Source organism: Dendroctonus ponderosae, unplaced genomic scaffold, assembly GCF_020466585.1.
Source record: "Dendroctonus ponderosae isolate FM_Combo_2020 unplaced genomic scaffold, Dpon_F_20191213v2 Dpon_F_20191213_4, whole genome shotgun sequence".
NCBI lineage: Eukaryota > Metazoa > Arthropoda > Insecta > Coleoptera > Curculionidae > Dendroctonus > Dendroctonus ponderosae.
In genome coordinates, this window is record NW_026018611.1 from 12,782,582 (window position 1) to 12,802,026 (window position 19,445).

The window sequence follows — 19,445 nt, forward strand, 5'->3', positions numbered from 1 at the left end:
TTTGGGCTACTGTTAGACGTATTTCTGGTACCATAATTCTCAAAGCGTCATGGGCACGAAGCCTTTTCTAAGAATGTAATTAACAATACACATCAGCCTTCACCTTGGCGGCTGGTCGAAAACTCGTTCTTAGATTTGGCGGAAGAATTATGTGGGCAATTTAAGTTGTTTATAAATCATTGTTGTTAAAGGTGTGATTAAAATATTTGTTATGGTATTCTGAATATTAATGTTTCGATGTCGTGTTGTGGAAGGGTACAACTGAAACAAATTGCAACAGGCAACTTTCAAATACGACCATTACAATAAGTTTCGGGGAATGGAATAATATTTCCAAAATTTAAATGTATAGTTATGGTGCATTAAGAATACAAAACACAGACAATAAAACTATTGAAACGAGGTATGAAAGGAAAATAAATTGAAGCGGAAGCAAAAAATCGAAATATAGGAAAAAGGCAGAAAGCCTAGCAAAATCCCGCAACTGAATTACAAGAATTTAAGAAGATTCTAGTGTTAACAGCACCCTAAAATGAGGGCTGGGAAATACGATTTTATTCTATGGATTTAAAAAACCGTATAAAAATTAAAATATTTGATTAACAAGAATACATGGTTACAGACGATACACAGTCAGGAAAAGCTACTATTATTTGTTGTATAGTTGGCGTAATTGCAAGCTATGCACAGTTGAAATAAGCACAAAAAGGCATTAAAGACAGAAGTCAAAGTAACAATAAAATACAACGGTATAAGCATATTTCAGTACACAAACATAATGAATTAGGCAAAATGATTCAGAATACATATAAGATACAGAAGCTTACAGACAGGGACGTTTATGAAAGACGTACAACGTTATGCGACGTGCCACTAACATATTTTATTAATTTTACTTGAAAAATCCATTTTAAATAGCAAATCCTTTTTCGTTTCTGCTTTTGTTAGTCCAATTTATTCTTCCGTTTGATGCAGGTTTTCAAGAATTTTCTTCTAAACCATACGCAAGAAAAATCTGGATTTTACCTAATTAAAACCCAATTGAACTTTATTTTTAACTCCAGTCTACTAATAAAAAAAAACTGTGTCTGTACTAAAGTATGAATCTTAACTAACATGATTAACTCTTAAAAAAACTTGCTATGCCGTAAATCCCGTTCAAAAGCCTGCGAAGTGTGTGGAAGTTGTTATCGGGTTCTTGACCTACCAAAAGCTTTTGCTACTTGAATGCATGGGCACCCCTTAACAGTGAGGAAAATATTATCTTGTTTTGAAGCTTTTTCGGCTCACACAGAAGTTTCAGACTTGGTGTCTGTCCCTTTTTTATACGATACATTTGGCCGATACGGGGATACAAAGACGATGTTTCATTGTGTTTGATAGAAATATTTAGCATTGTAACAAAATAAAAAAATCCAATCTGGCTCTAGGCATATGCCACTATATGTCCCACTTAAACTTACGTAATGTACAAGAAAATACCCAAACTCCAATGTACAAATAGCCATGCCATTAAAAAGCGGCATGTTTTATTTGGTTTCAAGGAAATTAAAATCTAATTTCGATCCATTTAAGCAGCGTGTTTTTTTTTGTTGTTGTTTGGTAGATTATTTCTTATTTTTCTTGCACAATATCCGTTGCGCACGTATGATTTTGACACACTTTGGTAACGCGACCACAAAATAAAAATCTAAAATAAAGAAGGCTAGGCGAAAACAATGAATGATATACTTTAGGCGTAATTGAAAAATATTGGTGGTCATCTTTTTTCGTTCGAGATACTTTTGTTTTATTTTCTCAGAAGTAGCTGGACTCAAGAAAACGGGAATTCAGTCGAGTTTGGTTGTGGAAGTTTTGGGGTAATGACGCAAAATTTTGCAGTTCATGTCCAGTTGTCTCAAAGCGTCTGCACTTTCGTTGTAATGTAAACGTATTTTGAATTTATTTATGTATCTAGTATACCGGAATATTACAATTCAATAGTTTTGGGAATGAGAGGGTCAAGGCATTGAATACCGGTATTTAATATGTGCATTTTTAAGCAGCACGAATTCGTAATTTAAAAATTATCAAACTCAACGGCGCCAACAAAACTTCTAATGGCATAGTCCATTTTATATACGTTTCTAACTATTTCTCCATAACATAGTTGATTTTTTGCATTAAAATTAATTAGTTATGTATTCGATGTATTCATTAATTAAAATGTGACATTTATTAGCAAGTTAATGGAGGAAGCACTTTTAGCTAAGTACCATCAATAAATGTTCACAAGATTCGTGAAAAGTCAGTCACTGTATGCAAAAAGCCGTAAAAATCTATATTAAAAGATTAGCATCAACATCAATTTAAATTGGATTTATGTACTATTGTTGCCTTAATTAGAATATGTTTTGTCGGTATAACTCCATTTCAATTTTCTGTTAAATAAGTTCTTCACTACTAGTGTGCCTCTTACTGAATATTTATTTGCGTGAGCGTACCACAATTTAATTGAGGATATATTTACCTGGTTTAATTAATTTAATGTTGTCTTTGTTGTAAATTGTAACTTAAAGCAATTCACGCTGATTTGCTGACCACCAAACCCCATTAATTTCAGCAAAACCAATAATTAGAAACCAATACACATGAAATAAATATTTATTATGCTAATAAATATAAATAAATTAATAAAAACGCTCTATTATCAAAATTCATACCATTGTTTGGAGTTGACCTTTTCTCATTTAGAATATGGAACGTTACGCAAAAAACTTGTAAACAGATTTCTCTAACATTGTACCAACAGTTTAGTCATAGTAAAATCATTCTCAATTATAATACTAGATGAAGTCATTTCACAGGTGATTTTACAGTTGACTTCACGTTAATATTTGTGTTGCGCTATTACTATCGATAAATTGAAAATGAATATTATGAAAAACGGCGCAACTAATCTACTGATGTAAATCAATGAGGGGATAAAAATGTATTGCGACATAACAGTGATCATGTTTATTGCTATTTAATCTCTGCTCTGAAAAAGTACTTTTATAATAATTTATAAAACTTATTCAACATTCAACATATTACTTATAAAATTCGGTTTGTCCACTCTCACTAGACTGGGTGTCCCAATAAATGATGAAGTCACTTACAAAAAATGTCTTGATAAACGAAGTATATTTAAGTCTGAAGCTGCTGAGAACACTTCTCTTAAACAAGTCTTTATATGTCTTGATACAAGTCAGCTATTTTGATTTGGAAAAGGGGATGTACAAAATTCAGTAATCGGAGAAATTGTAGATGTGTAATTTTTTAATTCACATCTGGGAGTCTCACTGTATTGGAATCGGTATTAGGAGAAACAATTGCTGTTAATCTAATTCGTTTGTAAAAAACAAGTTTTGCTAAAATTTATGAACGCTGTAGCAGTTTAATTGTAACATAGTTTTCTTAATTAAATCATTAAATGCAGTTCATGAATCATTGCCATTAACAGTTTGTCTCCTTAGCTTCGAATTGTCTACATTACCTTAATGTTCACAATAAAATGATCACTAATTGAGTTACACTGTTAAACAATATCAAGAGGCGATGTTTTCTTGTAATTACTTTGATCAAATCGTTATAGAATAGACAAATCGAATAGAAGAATAAAATGTTTTTTTGCGCTTTAAAAAAATGTTTAAGACCTTTTGTTAATAAAATATATAGGGCAAATTTTTAATACAGTTAAACCTGTAATTTTTGAAACACGCTAAAATTCGTACTGTGTTTTGACTATCTACTAATATCCGGAACTACTAAGGTTGATGATAGCGACGTTTGCATTAAAATTTCCAAATAACTAATAATTTGAACTAATGAGTTGCTGAGAAAAACTGCCAAAGCTCAAATAGTTTGTCCTCATTTTAACATGACGTGATACGTTTATATACAAAAGAGTATCATTTGATATTTTCATATTCCAAACCTCTATGGCATTTTTAGCGTATTGAATTATATCCTTTGAGGCTGCTGGTTTTTGTTTATCAATTATACTTTTTTTTCGGGGTTTTGATAAAATTGCACATTTGCTTGCCGCTGGTAAAATGTACATTAGTAAGTGTACTCGGACCAGATATTCAAGCGTAAATGAACAGCTTGAAGCTGTAGGGCTTGGCGAAAATAGAACACATTCTACGTTTTGATTGGTGGTCTGATAAAAATTATCTAAAATCAAAACAAAAATGTTGTCCGAACTAAAAATAATCGTTGTTAATACAAAATGAAAAGTTTTTATTCTTCATTTTTTTTTCTAGAATAGCAATAGAAATCAGTTTAGAAGCGGCTTGTTTATTGAAGTGTAAACCAAATTTCACGTACACTTTTAAATTATTTTAGTAATTTGTCATATCTAAAATATAAAGGCTAATTCGCTCAATGCATAAATCAAAATTACAACTAGAATATCTACAGATTTGATTACATCATTTATTTACACTTTAATATTAATAGAACAACAATAATATTCAGTATTTATCCATATTACTTTTATTTTATTACTGTAGTTTAATTAAATACTGTATATAACAATCGCAAAATCGAACTGGAGGATGGAAATTTCTCCTCGTGGAATACTGTATCATAGATAGGGTGTTCTCTAATAGATGGAGAAAAACTTTAGATAGTTTGGAAAAAATGAAGTCACTTGTTCATATCATATTCAAATGGTCGAATTGTGGGCTCCGTTTCAATATTCTCATTAAAAGGAGAATTCCAATGAAACTCTGAATATCAAATTACTCATGTAGGAAGACATCATTGTCTTCTAACTTCAAGTGAAGACCACATTTTATTTTTTTTGTCCGCAAATATTTTTGCCTTAACTTTTTTATCAATCGCAAATGCATAATTTTGAAAATGAAAAAGCTCTAAATTATGATTGAATTTAAACGGACACAGTCTAGACAGGATCCCGGAATATTATTGAATTTATTCGGTTCTGAGCGTCAAAATATTTTATTATTTCCGTCAAGAACTGCTCATTTTAAAAAGAAACAAGACCCAGAACTTTATAATGTTATTTAGTAGAAAATACTGAGAATACAAATAATAGAAATACAATAAAACAATCGAATTCTTGAATGATTTGCTGATTTTCGATTATCAACTTTTAAATGTTAACTTTTGATGGCAATGGAGCAGAAAACATACAAGTCGATAATAATTAATCTGGAAATGAGAAAACGTACACAAAAGTAAATTCTACTAGCTGTAAAGGCGGATAATCTAAATTGATAGTCTAATTGATATCTGCCGGCCCATAGAGTTGATCATATTTTTATATATTTTATATGTTTTGTCATATGAAAATCACCATGCGAATATCAGAAATAAGATGTAAAGATTATTATTTCTCATGCTAGAGGAGGGCATTTAAATTCAAACACAAAAGCGCAAAGAGTCAATCAATTAGAGTCAGTTGAACGGCAATATATATTTCCTCAAATGGTGCTCGCGGCTTTTTTGATTTGAAGATCTTGTAAGAGCATTTTTCCGGTTTTGGTCGATTCATCGGGCAATTCTAAACACATTTACATTTAAGGCATCACTCGATTGTTTATTCACGTTTTCTTAAAAAGTATTAATCACCTTGATAAAACCCCATGGAAGTCGATATCAGAGAGATTATTTTAGCTCAATAATTGTCTTGAAATGTTCACGATTTGAGTGTCTGTCTTATCCTGGATGTTTCAACTACTTGAGCATTGTTTTCGGATTTAAACCATTAAATCAACCGTTCTCCGGATGATCCATCATGAATATTCATAAGTCGAGACCCATTACATTATGTAAACCTCTCAAATAACCCAATGTATATGTATTTAATTAGAGATACACTGTATGTGAGTCTGAGTGTCTGTATCTATACGGGGAACCCGGAGATATTTTGGCAATGGGTTCTGCTTCCTAGGTCAGTTGTCTGACGGCTTTTCAAACTCGAGACGTCAAGGCTAAGGCGATCGGATGGATGATGGAATAGCGTGGTAAATAAAGAATCGTTTATAATGATTAGATGCTGGGTTCCACAGTGGCGTCGAATACGAAAACGTCTTATCTAAACACCATTTTGTTGTTGGATTTGACGAAACGAAAAAAAAATACGCAAAGGTTTGCTTTGTGCACATGAACCCCCCTACAGCCTTGAAAGAGGTTCGATATATTAATTTGATGCTTAATATTTTCGGAAATGTTATACGGTGATATGAAAATAGGATTCGGCTTTGTTTCCTTTGCAGCACGAATAGCTTGCTTGTTGAAATGTGGTCAGGTAACTTCTGAAGATGCAATACGCTAGTGCTTGCAAAACGCTATGCTTACACTCCTCGATTGCCTAAAAGCCCAAAAATTTACTAGTTTTTGGTGATCATTGTCAGATGATTGTGTGCCAGTTGCTGTTAACACCCAAGTTTAATTGAATTGTGCATGAAGAACCTAAATAGTTTGCATACTTAACGCCTGTGTGTGAAACCGGATATCAATGTACAAATATTGAAGTAGCAAAATAACTATACGATTTCGTAACTTAAAAATTGGATTTTACTGTTTTTCTCTTTGCACGTAATAAGTTTGCTTCTGTTATAATGAAAATTATTTGGTTGAGAATTTTTTCTTACGTTCCGAGCTGAGGCATGCTGCAGGAGCGTTTCAGCACAGCTTTAAAACGTAAAATCTTTTTGATGTGTAATTCTGTACAGTTTTAATAATATGAAGAATTGACATTATTAGATATGTGCCATAATGGGTTTTGGGGAAATAACTGATGATAATGGGATTTCGTGCTGCTTCTATATGAACTATGAAGTTATTTTGGTAACTGTAAATAATTCAACACTCTTTCGCTGTTTCAACGACCAAATTCTAACATCTATCATCATTCCATCTCGGTACAGTGTTGACCGTAGCGCATCATATCCGGCCAACCCAATTACACTTAATAACGAGTCCAACTTTGCTAATCTAAGCGAACAGCTACACACACAAAACATGAGTTCGAGAGCCAACTTTTTTTGTGGGCACGTTCAAAATGAGCCGCCAGAAAAGCATCCGAATGCTACTGAATGGCCATCGCAGGTCCACTGCAACCAACATAATACAAACAAAAAAAAATGAAGAGAAAAACTAGTTTCGCTCCGGAATAATTAAATTTGACTGACGGACCCAGTCTATACCTAACGGGATTTTTCCTAGAGCTGCGGCGAGTTTTTTAAAGCGGGTTTGGGCTATTGGGAATTTTGGTTATCGTCACTTTGAATTCAGCCAAACTAAGTACTTATTTATGTAAGCGTACCTGGTCTGGTTTTACTTTTTTTCATTTTAGTTCATTTTAATTTTGCTTTTCATTCGAAGCGTGCTAAAGGGCAAACAGTGCATTTTGCTGTAGCGATTCGGGATAAATCTGCACTGTAAAAATACAATGCAATTAGTTATTTCCAAATTATTTCAGCTGGCAAAAGTAATACTACTTACTTCTCTTCTACTACTTAATCGTTAGTTGCTTCAGGTTAATAATGTATAATTTCCTACTTCTGAGTCATTCCAAATCAAATAAAGAATTTCGAAACAATTGATTCCGTTCGATCAAGGACTCCGCTATTTTTTAACTCCGACATGAGGTTGTCCTCTTGCAATATGAAATGCAAAAAATCATTTTCCACAGCATAATTACAATTAATGATGCCCATCTACATCCTCGCAAATATTTTTTAAAGTAAGGGCTAAAAACATGAAAACTTAAATAGCACGAAAGCTGTCTTTTAAGACTACATGATTACATTGCTGTAATTGATATGTTCATTTTCAACCCATAATAGAATCCTGCTCTTTATCTTAGCTCAAATACTTGGGAGGAGACGAACAGATGTAATTTGCTCTTTCTTCCAGGAGGATTCCCGGATGTCTAAAACCTTCACCGTACCTTAAAGAAACTACAACACAAAAACTCATGTTCGGTATAAGACAATTACATTTTTTAAGCGCGCCAATTGGCAATTGACTGTCTATTTCGATTGTATAACTGACTGCCTTTTACGCTGGTGGTTTTGTTTACTCATTTTTAATTATACACAGGCTACCCACTATTACCATTTGAAAGACATCGCAGATTTGACTTCGTCGTAATTGCTTTAATTTCAGGCTTGTTCAGTTACATAAACGCACTCGCACTCAGTTAAATATGTCTATTGATCATGACCTTGTCGCGCTTATATTAGCGGTGTGAAAGCTTTTAATTTCGTTTTTGATCACATTTCGTTACACCGTTAGATTTATCTCGTTACAAATACATATACCTGGAACTTAAATAACCTTACAGTTAGACAGCTATCAGCCTTGGCCAAAGCAAGTCCCTTCTTACTTTAACCCTAGTGTATAGAATTTGAATAATACTTTTTCGGAAACTTCATATATATCCATCCCTGTATATCTTCCCATCGTCATTTCTATCAAGATCTGAGATCAAACTAATACATTTCCTATATAAATCTAGCCTTGGGCGGCAACACATTAAAAAATCGAGCTGCCTGTCCATCAAAAAGTCCAAGATTTCGGTTGTTTATTACGGAGCCACAAAACCGACCCAGTTTGTTGTGTAATCGGCTTTAAACTATTATAACTCGTAGTAGTTTTATTTTAAATATTTTCGTTTATCTGTCGGGAATTAACGATCCAAAACATGCAGAATCACTTATTGGTTCAGCAGGTGTAAAAGTTATTGACTCACATTTTTTTTCTCCTACATATATATATTGAGATTTCATGTGTCAAGCTGATCCATACGAAGTATTAACACCCAATCATTCGTGAAAAAACGTACAATTGCTATCATCTACCTAAATAATTAAGGCATTAGCATAAAAAATACATTATGTAAGAAGTTTTTGAATTGGTATATAAGTAGTTGACAGACCAAACCGAGTATTTGCAAATTTATTATTCATGTTTATTGACCTTTCAAATGACAATGCTATCGAAAATTAATATTGTCTACTTTGGACGCAATGTTTATAGTTTTCACCAGGGTACAAAATACTGTTATTAAGTGTATGTTCTTACATATTGACGTCTATATTGCCTCAAGCGATCTTATTTGATTAAAATGTTTTCAAATTACTGCACTTTAATCAGTTTAATAATTAAAATCCTCGGATAAATTGAGTTTTTTTAACGCACTTACTTGTTCCAAGTTAATTTCCAGATTTCAAGTAAATATTTTTCCTATTCTCTCGCACCGCCGCTAAAAGTCGGTAAAATTATCATATCTTCAATCAAAAAATTACAGAATTAGTCAGTGTATCACCATTATTTTTAAAAGTTTCTTCTGATATAGAAACTATGATAATATTGTCTGATATGAAATTACAGATGTTTCTTTATTTCCATTCGGTTCTCTCTGTTCTTCCAATCAGTTTAATTATTTAAAATTGCTTCAATTAATGTAGAGGTTATACTGGTTTAATGCCTAACTAATATATGTGTCATTAATTACTTCTAATTTAATAGTTTCTTGTATAAATGAAGGTTTTTTATATTTTATATGTACGGAATGGTATGTGCCATCAAAAACTGGCTTGTGCTTAATATCACACTAATTAAATTCACTACTTGCATTTTTTACCTTCACCTTGCTTATTTTAGAAATATTGACTAATTTTTGGGTTTGTTCCATAATTGATCGTATTTGTACACGAATATGAAGCCTTGGGACTGCGTCAATTTTGCCCAGCACACATTTTCAAATATACTCCAATAAATATTTTGGAATAGTTTCAAATACATAATTAAAATTTGATGAGACTTAATAAAATTCATTTTTTTATTCGATCACTTAATTATAAGCTGGTACACGTCAGAAGCTATCGTTCCACCGTAACCAATTACCAGTTAAGTTTAATCATATTCAAAGGTAACAAATGCTATCCATTGAATTTGATTAGCCATTGAAATAATAGTAGCTTTTTGAACACATTCATTAGTTCAATTTCAAAGCCATACAATTTATACAAATGTTGTCGTAATTTAGTACATTAGATTAATTAATGAAACATAACTCATAACCCAAAGATGTACATTTTCTTTAAGCATAAATTTTGTTTCTTTTATGGCAGAATTTTTGGCTAATAACTCGAACGTGAAATTGCAAAAAGTTTTAATAACAAGCATTAATTAAATAACTAATTAAACGGTGCTACGTGTGGAGTATATTTATTAGACTCTCAATAGCATGCAATCATATTTTCATTTTATTAATTCCTATCATCACCCGGTAATGTGGCACAAAGGCTTTTCAGTGCCGTAACTTTCAATAAAACACTCAACTTAAATGTGACAATTTTTGTAATACCTACAGTAAAACATATAGGGCAATTAATATGGCTTTTAGTAAAAAACGTACATTAGCTTTGAAGTTGATATTATTATCAGTGGAACTTTGAAACATCAAGCAAAGTTAGATTACCGCAATTAAAATCAAGAACAATTTTTTTTGCCAAATTTTGTTTCGTTACACCACTGTTGAATTGTATTAATTTTTTAATATTAATTAATATATTAGGCGATTTCGTGCGATGGCGAGACAGTAAGAGGGTCGTATGTACATTTTAATGAAGCTGAAAAAGTGTGTGCATGTGCACTGGCGCAATCTACAGAAAATATCAACACTGCACCAAATGTAGGGTTGTTTGTATTCAAATTTCTCCATTTTGTGACAATTATTGGTATGGCTGAATAATTTAATACTTCTCTAAGTGCAGTCAAAATACTGGGCAATAAATGTAACAGGTTGTTTGTTGGGAATTCTATGTTTATGCAGATTCTTGTTCAGGCGCAATAATTCGCTTTCAATTTCTTATAAATATTGATTGAATAGAAAGTGAACAAAATTGCATGAGAAAATATTCGTTAAACATACAATTATTATCTGCAATATTAATAATAATTACGTTTTATGCTTTCGCAGGTTTAAGACAGTTTAAAGCATGATGTTATGCAAATATGCAACAATATTAAAACAAAACAGTTAAATTCCTGTGCCAACAGAAACTTATTAATCTTAGAGAAAAATGCTGGACACCTATTGAACTACATATTTTCAGAGAGATATTAAAACGGGTGTACGTAATTGGCATTTGGGTGGGAACCGAATGCCGTAATTAACATTCTCATTTCTGTGACTAGGCGCGATATATCATAAAGTTATTCTTTCAGCTTTGAACACAAAGAACGAACCATTCCTCGGCCTTCAAAAATTCAATACCATGGTCATGTTCAATGTCTCGCTGTTCTCTAATCTCGAGTCTTTTCTCTTTACTTCCCGGTTTTTTAAGACGTCTAACTCGTTTAAATGTGCCGCACTTTTAGCCCAATTTTCATAGTTTATGCATTGACCCATCAAAAAAACCAAAATAATAAGAACATTGTTGTTTCGTATCTTTCAGCAAGCTAAAGCCAATGTTGTATTATTATCTGTATGACAAAGAGGGCAGCTGAAAGAACTTTTGTTGCTAACAGCTCAGACTTTTTATTAAAAATTACTTATTTTCAGATTTAGCTTAAAGAAAAATTTGTGTTTGCCTTAAACGCCTTTCGATTTTCTTCTCATGAACTCTCAGAGCGGATAGTTTACTTTCAAACTTGTCTTAAAATGATCCACGAAAAAACTGAGTTATTTCTGCGATTCAATTCATTTAAACAATGCAGAGTCGGGAATCCTTCCAGAACGTCGTCAAATATATCAACAGTTAATGAACACACTTGGTACGTTTGGTATTAATAGATTTCAAAATATTGTCGAAATTCCATTAAAGTAAGTCCTTATCAACAATAATGGCCACAATTTTCTGGTATAACCGAAAGTGTGGTCATCTTGAAAATATTTTAGATCGCTGACTTCGACACACTGTAGAATTTTCAAATTTCTGCTAATTATAGTTTGCCAGATTTCGATCTCGCCGGTTCTCGGTGGGACACCCTGTACAGGCTCTATTGTCCGTTGTGGTGTTCTATATTGGCAAGACAATCAGCATGCTGGAGACCCAAGTTAAGCAGCATCTCATGAGACTAAAACTAACAGTTTAGTGTTCTGCATCTAAGGTGCCCTGATAAGTTCAATTTCGGACATCATGTGTCCTTTTCCGGACATTTACTCCTGGGATTAATGCAAAAAATATTCACAACGTCCATAGTTTTTCCTTCAGGTTGAAGTTGCTGGAAGATCTGAGGATTCTTAAGGAGACCGCTAGGGTGGATTCTAAGTGATGATTTGTGATGTGTGAGTTTTCCCCATTTTTAAGAGATTATACGGTTTCAAATCTGTACTTATCTCTTGAACCATTACGTAATTTCATTTAATTTTCAATTCATTCAATCGTTCAATACCAACTTAATTTTCATCAATTTGTTGAATGGTCCCCACAATATTTGTCGTGTTGGGTCTGGGACTGCTAATTACTAATTATTGTTTTGCCAGTCTTGAAGAATTTGTTTTTTGGTTGCACAATTTTTTGTTTTTAAGTTACAAGTATGCCGTCAGCAATTCACATGTATAAGGAAAAATCTACAGTAAGCTTCTTCGTCCATCTTAGATAGTTTGGTTTGTTTCTTGAATATTGAGCCAAGAACTCGCTCGGTGTTGGACTGGTCGTCTGTCCCCATATTTCGACCAGTACATGGTTTTTCATTTTTAATTTTTGGTCCGTTTTCATGTTAGTTTGTTCTCTGTGTTGCAATTTTAATTCTTTGACTGCCGCATCATTGGTTCTGCACTCTTGGGGATGTACGCTTATGTCTTTTACGAGTAAGTTTCTATCCTTTTATTTCACTCATTTGCCCCACTGACTGGACACAATTATTTGATGTGTAGTGAAAGATTATCATATTCGATCAAAAAGTAAAATCGCATAAAACTACTTATAAAATTCGTTTTTAAAATCGCACTTGGAAAGATATGGTGCAGTATCGTTCCAACGCTGGAAAGTATGTCTGATTTATATAAATCTTCATATTCATAAATATCACCAATAAACTGAGCTAGAGAATACAGTTGCAAATAAATAATCTGGAATTTACTACATTAAAGTTTCAATGTAAAGGTTTTTAAATTGATCTGATTGAGATTTACTGTTGTAATTTTAAAAAGTCATGTTTGCTAAAAATAGCTGTATTTAAATAGGAGTAGGACTCTTAATCCGACATTTTAATAAAGCTATACGTATTAATTTACTACATAATCAGTTGTTAATCTCGATTCGATCTGAGTTCTTTTCAATGTGTACATAATTTAAAAATGGGTTATTGTATCGCTATTATTAGTCTGATTGTCAAGGTTATCTGTTTCCCTTCTGGTATAATATTCAAGACTTGAATCGCTCTTGCTTCGATTCATTGTTCTTTTGCTTTCATAATACCATAACCAGAGGCGCACTTATTACAATATTGCTAACTGTTGGCCGAACTATGAAAACCGAATTACTACCTTATTTTCATCAATATTTTCTGCTGTGACAACTTATACAAGGCGAACGTAAAGTCCGCGATCGAATACAATGATCTATCGTCTAATGAAAATGTATATTTTAAATATATATATATATATATATATATCACATCATAGGATCCGTGCAGGTTTTTATTCCATTCAAGTTAATTTTCCACTTTTTCATTCATTAATATTTTAATTTTTTTTCAGGTGTTCAGTTCCAAAGCAGAGCTTCAAATGCACACTCAAGCACATATGAGGGAAGCAAAACCTTACAAGTGTTCGCAGTGTTGCAAAGCCTTCGCCAATAGTTCCTATCTCTCACAGCATACGAGGATTCACCTGGGGATCAAACCCTATAGGTGTGAGATTTGCCAAAGGAAATTTACACAACTTAGCCACTTACAGCAGCACATTCGAACACACACTGGAGATAAACCATACAAGTAAGTACTATCTAGCTATGATCCAATTGGTATTATTATCTGCTTATTTATCCTTGTTTGATTCAACTGTTAACATTTAATTATCTTGTAATCAGACCGGACACGCAGCAGCAGTATTAACTTAGTTATACACCGCATAACGGAATATTGAATGGGACATAATTGGTGTTAAGAAAGTCAGGAGAAAAGAGGAGGGCCTGCTTGTGTTGCAATCTGGAATTGCTTTATTCGATAAAGGTAATGACACAGACAGTCAAAGAGGGGCAGGCTTTCTAATTAAATAATCAATAACCCCAAAAGTTGAGACTACAATGGGAATATCAGAAAGACTAGCATATATTATCCTTAAAATAAATGAAAAACACAAGTTAAAACTAATAGAAGTACATCTATCCACATCCAGCTATTCAGACGAAGGCACAGAGCTACTACGAACATCTAAGATTGGCAAGAGAACAGGACAAATGTAAAAATGAGATAGTTTTAGGTATGGGAGACTTTTGCGCCATATTGGAAAAATATGGGGAGGCCAAGGAGGAATATGTAGGAAAAGTTGGATGTGGCACTAGAAATCAGAGGGATAATCTGCTGACAAACTTTATAACAGAACAAATATTGTATGCCACAAGCACCTTCCTTAACAAAAAACTCCAAAGAAAATGGACCTGGATAAGCACAAACGGAGCGCCAAAAAGAACGAAATAGACTACATACTTTCTTCTTCCAAAACAATAATTCAAGACGTAACAGTTCTGAATTCGTTCAATACAGGGAGTAACCATAGATTGGCAGAGCCAAAAGGATCCTGAAAAAAATAAGCTGCAGGGAATACGGAAGAACCAACCAAAAAATAGCAGACACGGAAATACTCCATCAAAACAGGGGAACACACAAGGAAAAACTTCTGTTCAAACAATATTTAAACATTTGTACAGAGTAGTCGAAAATAGTCTCCTAAACTCACTGTCGTGGTCAATCGATACCAGTCTCTCTAAACACTGTAGTGAATCCAGTCGTGAACCTAAAAGTCTCCCTAAACACTGTCGTGAAGACAAATTCGTAAGCTCACAGCCAACGCACACAGTCGTGAACATCTAAAGTTTATTCTCCCTCGGGCCGGCACCCTAACCCACACCCGAAGTTACTTAAGGTCACAATCGAGCTCTACCACTCTCAAAATTCTCGCTTAGTATACAGCCATACTGCCCAGCCCAATCCCTCATAGTTAAAAAATAAAGAGGTTTTTACCAGTGCCAGTTAAGCACGTTCAGTATCGTCATATCTTTATTATTCCTGCAGCTGCTTCCAACTGTACCCAACCAACACTCGACTCTCAACAAACACTTTAGTCCTTCGAAACGCGGAAAATTCCCTCCCCTTTACATTGGTCTTGCAGGCCGAATCATTTGGCCAAGCGAGACCATACCTTTCTAGTCCCTGGATCCGGACCATTATATTTTGGTCCTGCGAGCCGGATCATTACATTTTGGTCCTTCCAGCCGGATCAGTACAACTACAGAGCCACATAAACAACATAATGAAAACAGACGACATCAACCAAGTAGCCTCCGATATAACAGAGGCAATGAGGAAAGTAGCAAATGAAGTAGCGGATAGAAAGCCAAGAAAAACAAACAAAATATTATGCGAAACCAAACTAAAGATAGGAGAAAGCAGGAGCTCTGTATAAAAATGGTTTATACGCAAGGGAACAATACCGAAATATCAGAAGAGAGGCAAGGAGAATGATAAGAAAGGATAGGAAAGAGAACTATAGAATAATGGTAGAGAAGGTGTTTGAAGAAAACACAACAAGGAAAACACCAAATAATAGCTCTAAAGGACGATAACAATGTGGAAACAAGAAACAGCGACAAAGTTAAAGAAATAGCCGATAAGTTCTAACAAGACCTTTACTCACCAAGAACAGAAGAAAGATATAATTGCGGAAATGAGGCTCTTGCAAGACTCTTACAAGTCTTTCTTTTATATAAGCCGTTAAATTGGATGGAATTAATTTAATAATAACAATAATAATTAAATTAAAAGATAATAATAATCAATATAAAACAATAAAAAGAATCTCGGACTATTTGCGCTTTTAATAAGTTTAATTATTTTGTAATACAAAATTGTTAACGCGTACTTTATCATTGTCACTTAAGACCCAGAAAATCTTCATCCAGAGAAATTGAACATATTTTCATGTATTGTAATTTACATATTCTAAGGAAAATACAACAAGGAAATCTTTAGAGTAAGCTGTAGATAATTAAATATTTTGATTGGGCTTTCAGCATTTTACTGATAGAACACAAATTCAATTATTAATAATGCATATGATTCGTCACAAGGATTAAATTATATTACTGTAATACAGTAACTGTATGTAAGGACTCTGGTAATGGCCATTGGAAAAGTAATTATTATATACAGTGTAGATTGTAACCTGTTCATCGAAATTTATTTTCTACTTTTTATACTGTTTTTTAGAATGTCCATAATAGAGGCATGAATTAACTGAAAAAATAGAATTCAAATTTAACAAAACTGAAGCAAAAATAAAAAGTCATTTTCTACATAGAACTACATATAAATACTATGATATAAATGATTGCAAGCTTTTCAAAAAGTGGATGACCAAGAGCTTAAACAGAGTAACCAACACGCTCATTCGGATAATCGAGGGCGATGATTTATAATCCTAGGTGGCCTATGCTCAATACTGGGCGAAATGAAAGGCTTAATGACACAACGCCTAAAAAAATACATAAAACAGAAATTATTATACGTCACAAATCAGTTACGCGTTATCAACATTACACAATATGTGCAGCGTCTTCTTGTGATGTTTCTACAAAGCATCAAATAAAGCGCAATGAGTGTCGTTTACCGTTTTTTTATTATTTAGTAACTACTCTTGTGCATTTGAAGCAAGCTTTTGTTTCTATGTTTTTAAAAAATCAAGTAAGTTTATCAATAAATTTTACGGTTTCAAACTTGTAACTACCTGAGTTGATCGATGAAATGTATTCAAACTTTCAAATACGATGTTTGCATTAGTTTATATTACAATATCTACCTACATGAATTTAATCCAGTTACACGATTTACTTAATTTTTTTCTTAATAACGTACTTGTTTCTTCCAGCTGTCTCTTGAGTTTAATATCATCTAGTTATTTAATTATGTCGAATGTTATTTAAGTAAATGTGTAACATGTCTTTTTGCTATTGTTCGTGATCATGTTAAACATTTTTTTGCGCTCAACTAGTTCGACCCAATATTTTCTTCAATTGGACCGCCTCAAAGAAACTGGTCAGTATATTAGAATATAATAGTCTAGCAGTGGTGTTAGTCACCACAATCCGACCCGTTTATAATACGCTATTTTTTCACCTTTTAATTCGCGAGCTCGTAAAAAACAATCGTGCTATTGAAATTGTTGCTGGAAAGGATTGCCGCAATAAAAACCCGATTAAAGGTTAATTTACATGATTTGTTTCATCGCGCGCTGTTCTGACGGATTATCAACTGTTATGATAACGTTTTCATTTAATTTACTTGTTCTGGCTTTGCTACTAATGTTTACAATTTGACAGATTAAATAATTAGTCTAGTGTGATTTGTGTAGATAAGAAAGAGAGCTGCTTGATCTTTTCGAGAAGAATAACTAGTTTAGTTCAATTATTGGTGACCAAAACTGAAGTCAGTATTTTTTGTATGAGATGCGTGAAATAAATGTTTTTAAACAGCATATAAAAATATCAATTTGTAAGAACTTTGCAAACAAGATACCAATAATTTTCTCTTACAGTTCATTTAAACCTTAAAGAATAAGGCCTAAGTTCTATAATTTTCAGGCGAAACATTTGTTACGTTACGGCTTCCTATAGCCAACACCGAAAATACTATTATTTCCAAAAAAGGTTTTCGTTATGTGTAACTCGTTTGTTCAATGGAACGCAAGGTTTTATTGGAAAGCTCAAAGGTTTTGATTTCTTGATAATTTCCTTCTTTTTTATACAACTTTGAAGTACCAAGTTAGTTTGGAAAAATGTACTCCTTAAATTTTATAGCAATACGTGAAATTTGCCCAATTCATTTAACTAGAAAAAATCGGCAAACTTTATCATTATTATCATCTCATATGTTAATAAAAAAACAAACACAGACCGTCGATGTAATGATAAACCGTCATAACCTCGGGTGAGCTAGCCAAGACATTAATAAAACATTAAGCAAATCAAAAACCATTAAAATCGGAGATCTCGGCCGCAATTAAAAGACGTTTATTTTGTTTTAGATAATCAAAATGTGTTTATGTAGCTAGAGCGGAGCGGTGTTTATTTTGTTCTTTGGGTTTTTGTTATTTCAAGAAACGCTCGTTGTATTATGATTCCATTTGCGGAGTCGAGGGCACACCACACCGTCTAACATTATGCAAAAAAAAATAATTCCGCGATCATTTTACGTTTATGTACATCGATTTTTTTTTAAGAAAGCCAAATTAGGTTTCCATCAAGACGCGTGCATTGAATCGCGTCTTAAATGAGGTATTTCAAGAATAAAGCATGAGCCTCTTTAATCAAATAAAAATAAAATTAAAAATCTCTTAACCGTTTACGCTAATGTTAATTGCGATAGATCTAATTAAAAACTCACAGGTCTGATGTATTTAAGTGCACTGTCTGTACGAGTGCAAAGATCCACAAAACAAAACGTGCGTCGGATGAAAAAACTTTACCAGAACGTAAACTCTTCGAACGGTGCCTTCACCTACTGGTCCAGAACACATTAAAACTAATTTATCAGCAGTGAAATTTAAATATTAGAAAAGATAATCATTAGCACCTTCTTTACTTTACTGTGTTTCATTATATCAGATCCTTTAATTAAAACTGATCTAGCTCACTTTAACTGAAACAAGCATTTTCTATATAAAGAGGATTATATATATCGACTTTTCGCAAGTGCAAACTTTTTTATTAATTGTCTTTATATGTTGTTTACTTTTGCGTACAAATGTATTTTGTATCAAATACCTTTTTCCTCTTGCCTAACCGGTTGATTGTTTATATTTATCAGGCAAATCGACCTTGAGAGCAAAAAAAATGTAAATTGCTCCAAATAAATATTCATTATTATTCTCGCAGGTTACACGGACAGGGAAAATCTGATTCATTTCAGTTCTAATTGTTTGTTAAATTGTTAATCGGATTGAAACGAATGTATTCTATTCTTTTGCTACGGCTGTGGTCGTTTTATTGGCTAGTTAATAATTGCCGCCGATATTTACATATGTTGCATATGAATCGACAAGATCATTGCCAAAGACCCTTGATTGTTAGAATAATTTTCATTGTCTCTGTGTACTTCTTTCTGGTTTGTGTATTCATTGTGTTTATATAACTGTTCTCATGCAATACATCATTCCTGAATTCCCCAGCAAAAACGTGTTATTCTGCATCCATGCAATACTGACGCATCATAGTACG

The 19,445-nt window shown here is 33.0% G+C and overlaps 1 protein-coding gene across 1 annotated transcript in view; it reads left to right on the forward strand.

Annotated features, from left to right (window-relative positions):
- Positions 1-19,445, forward strand: part of LOC109537787 (zinc finger protein rotund) — a 145,578-nt gene that overhangs the window by 122,403 nt on the left and 3,730 nt on the right. Inside the window, exon 5 of the mRNA XM_048665729.1 lies at positions 13,712-13,947. Within this exon, the coding sequence (XP_048521686.1) occupies positions 13,712-13,947 (236 nt within the window). The remainder of the gene's footprint in view (positions 1-13,711; positions 13,948-19,445) is intronic.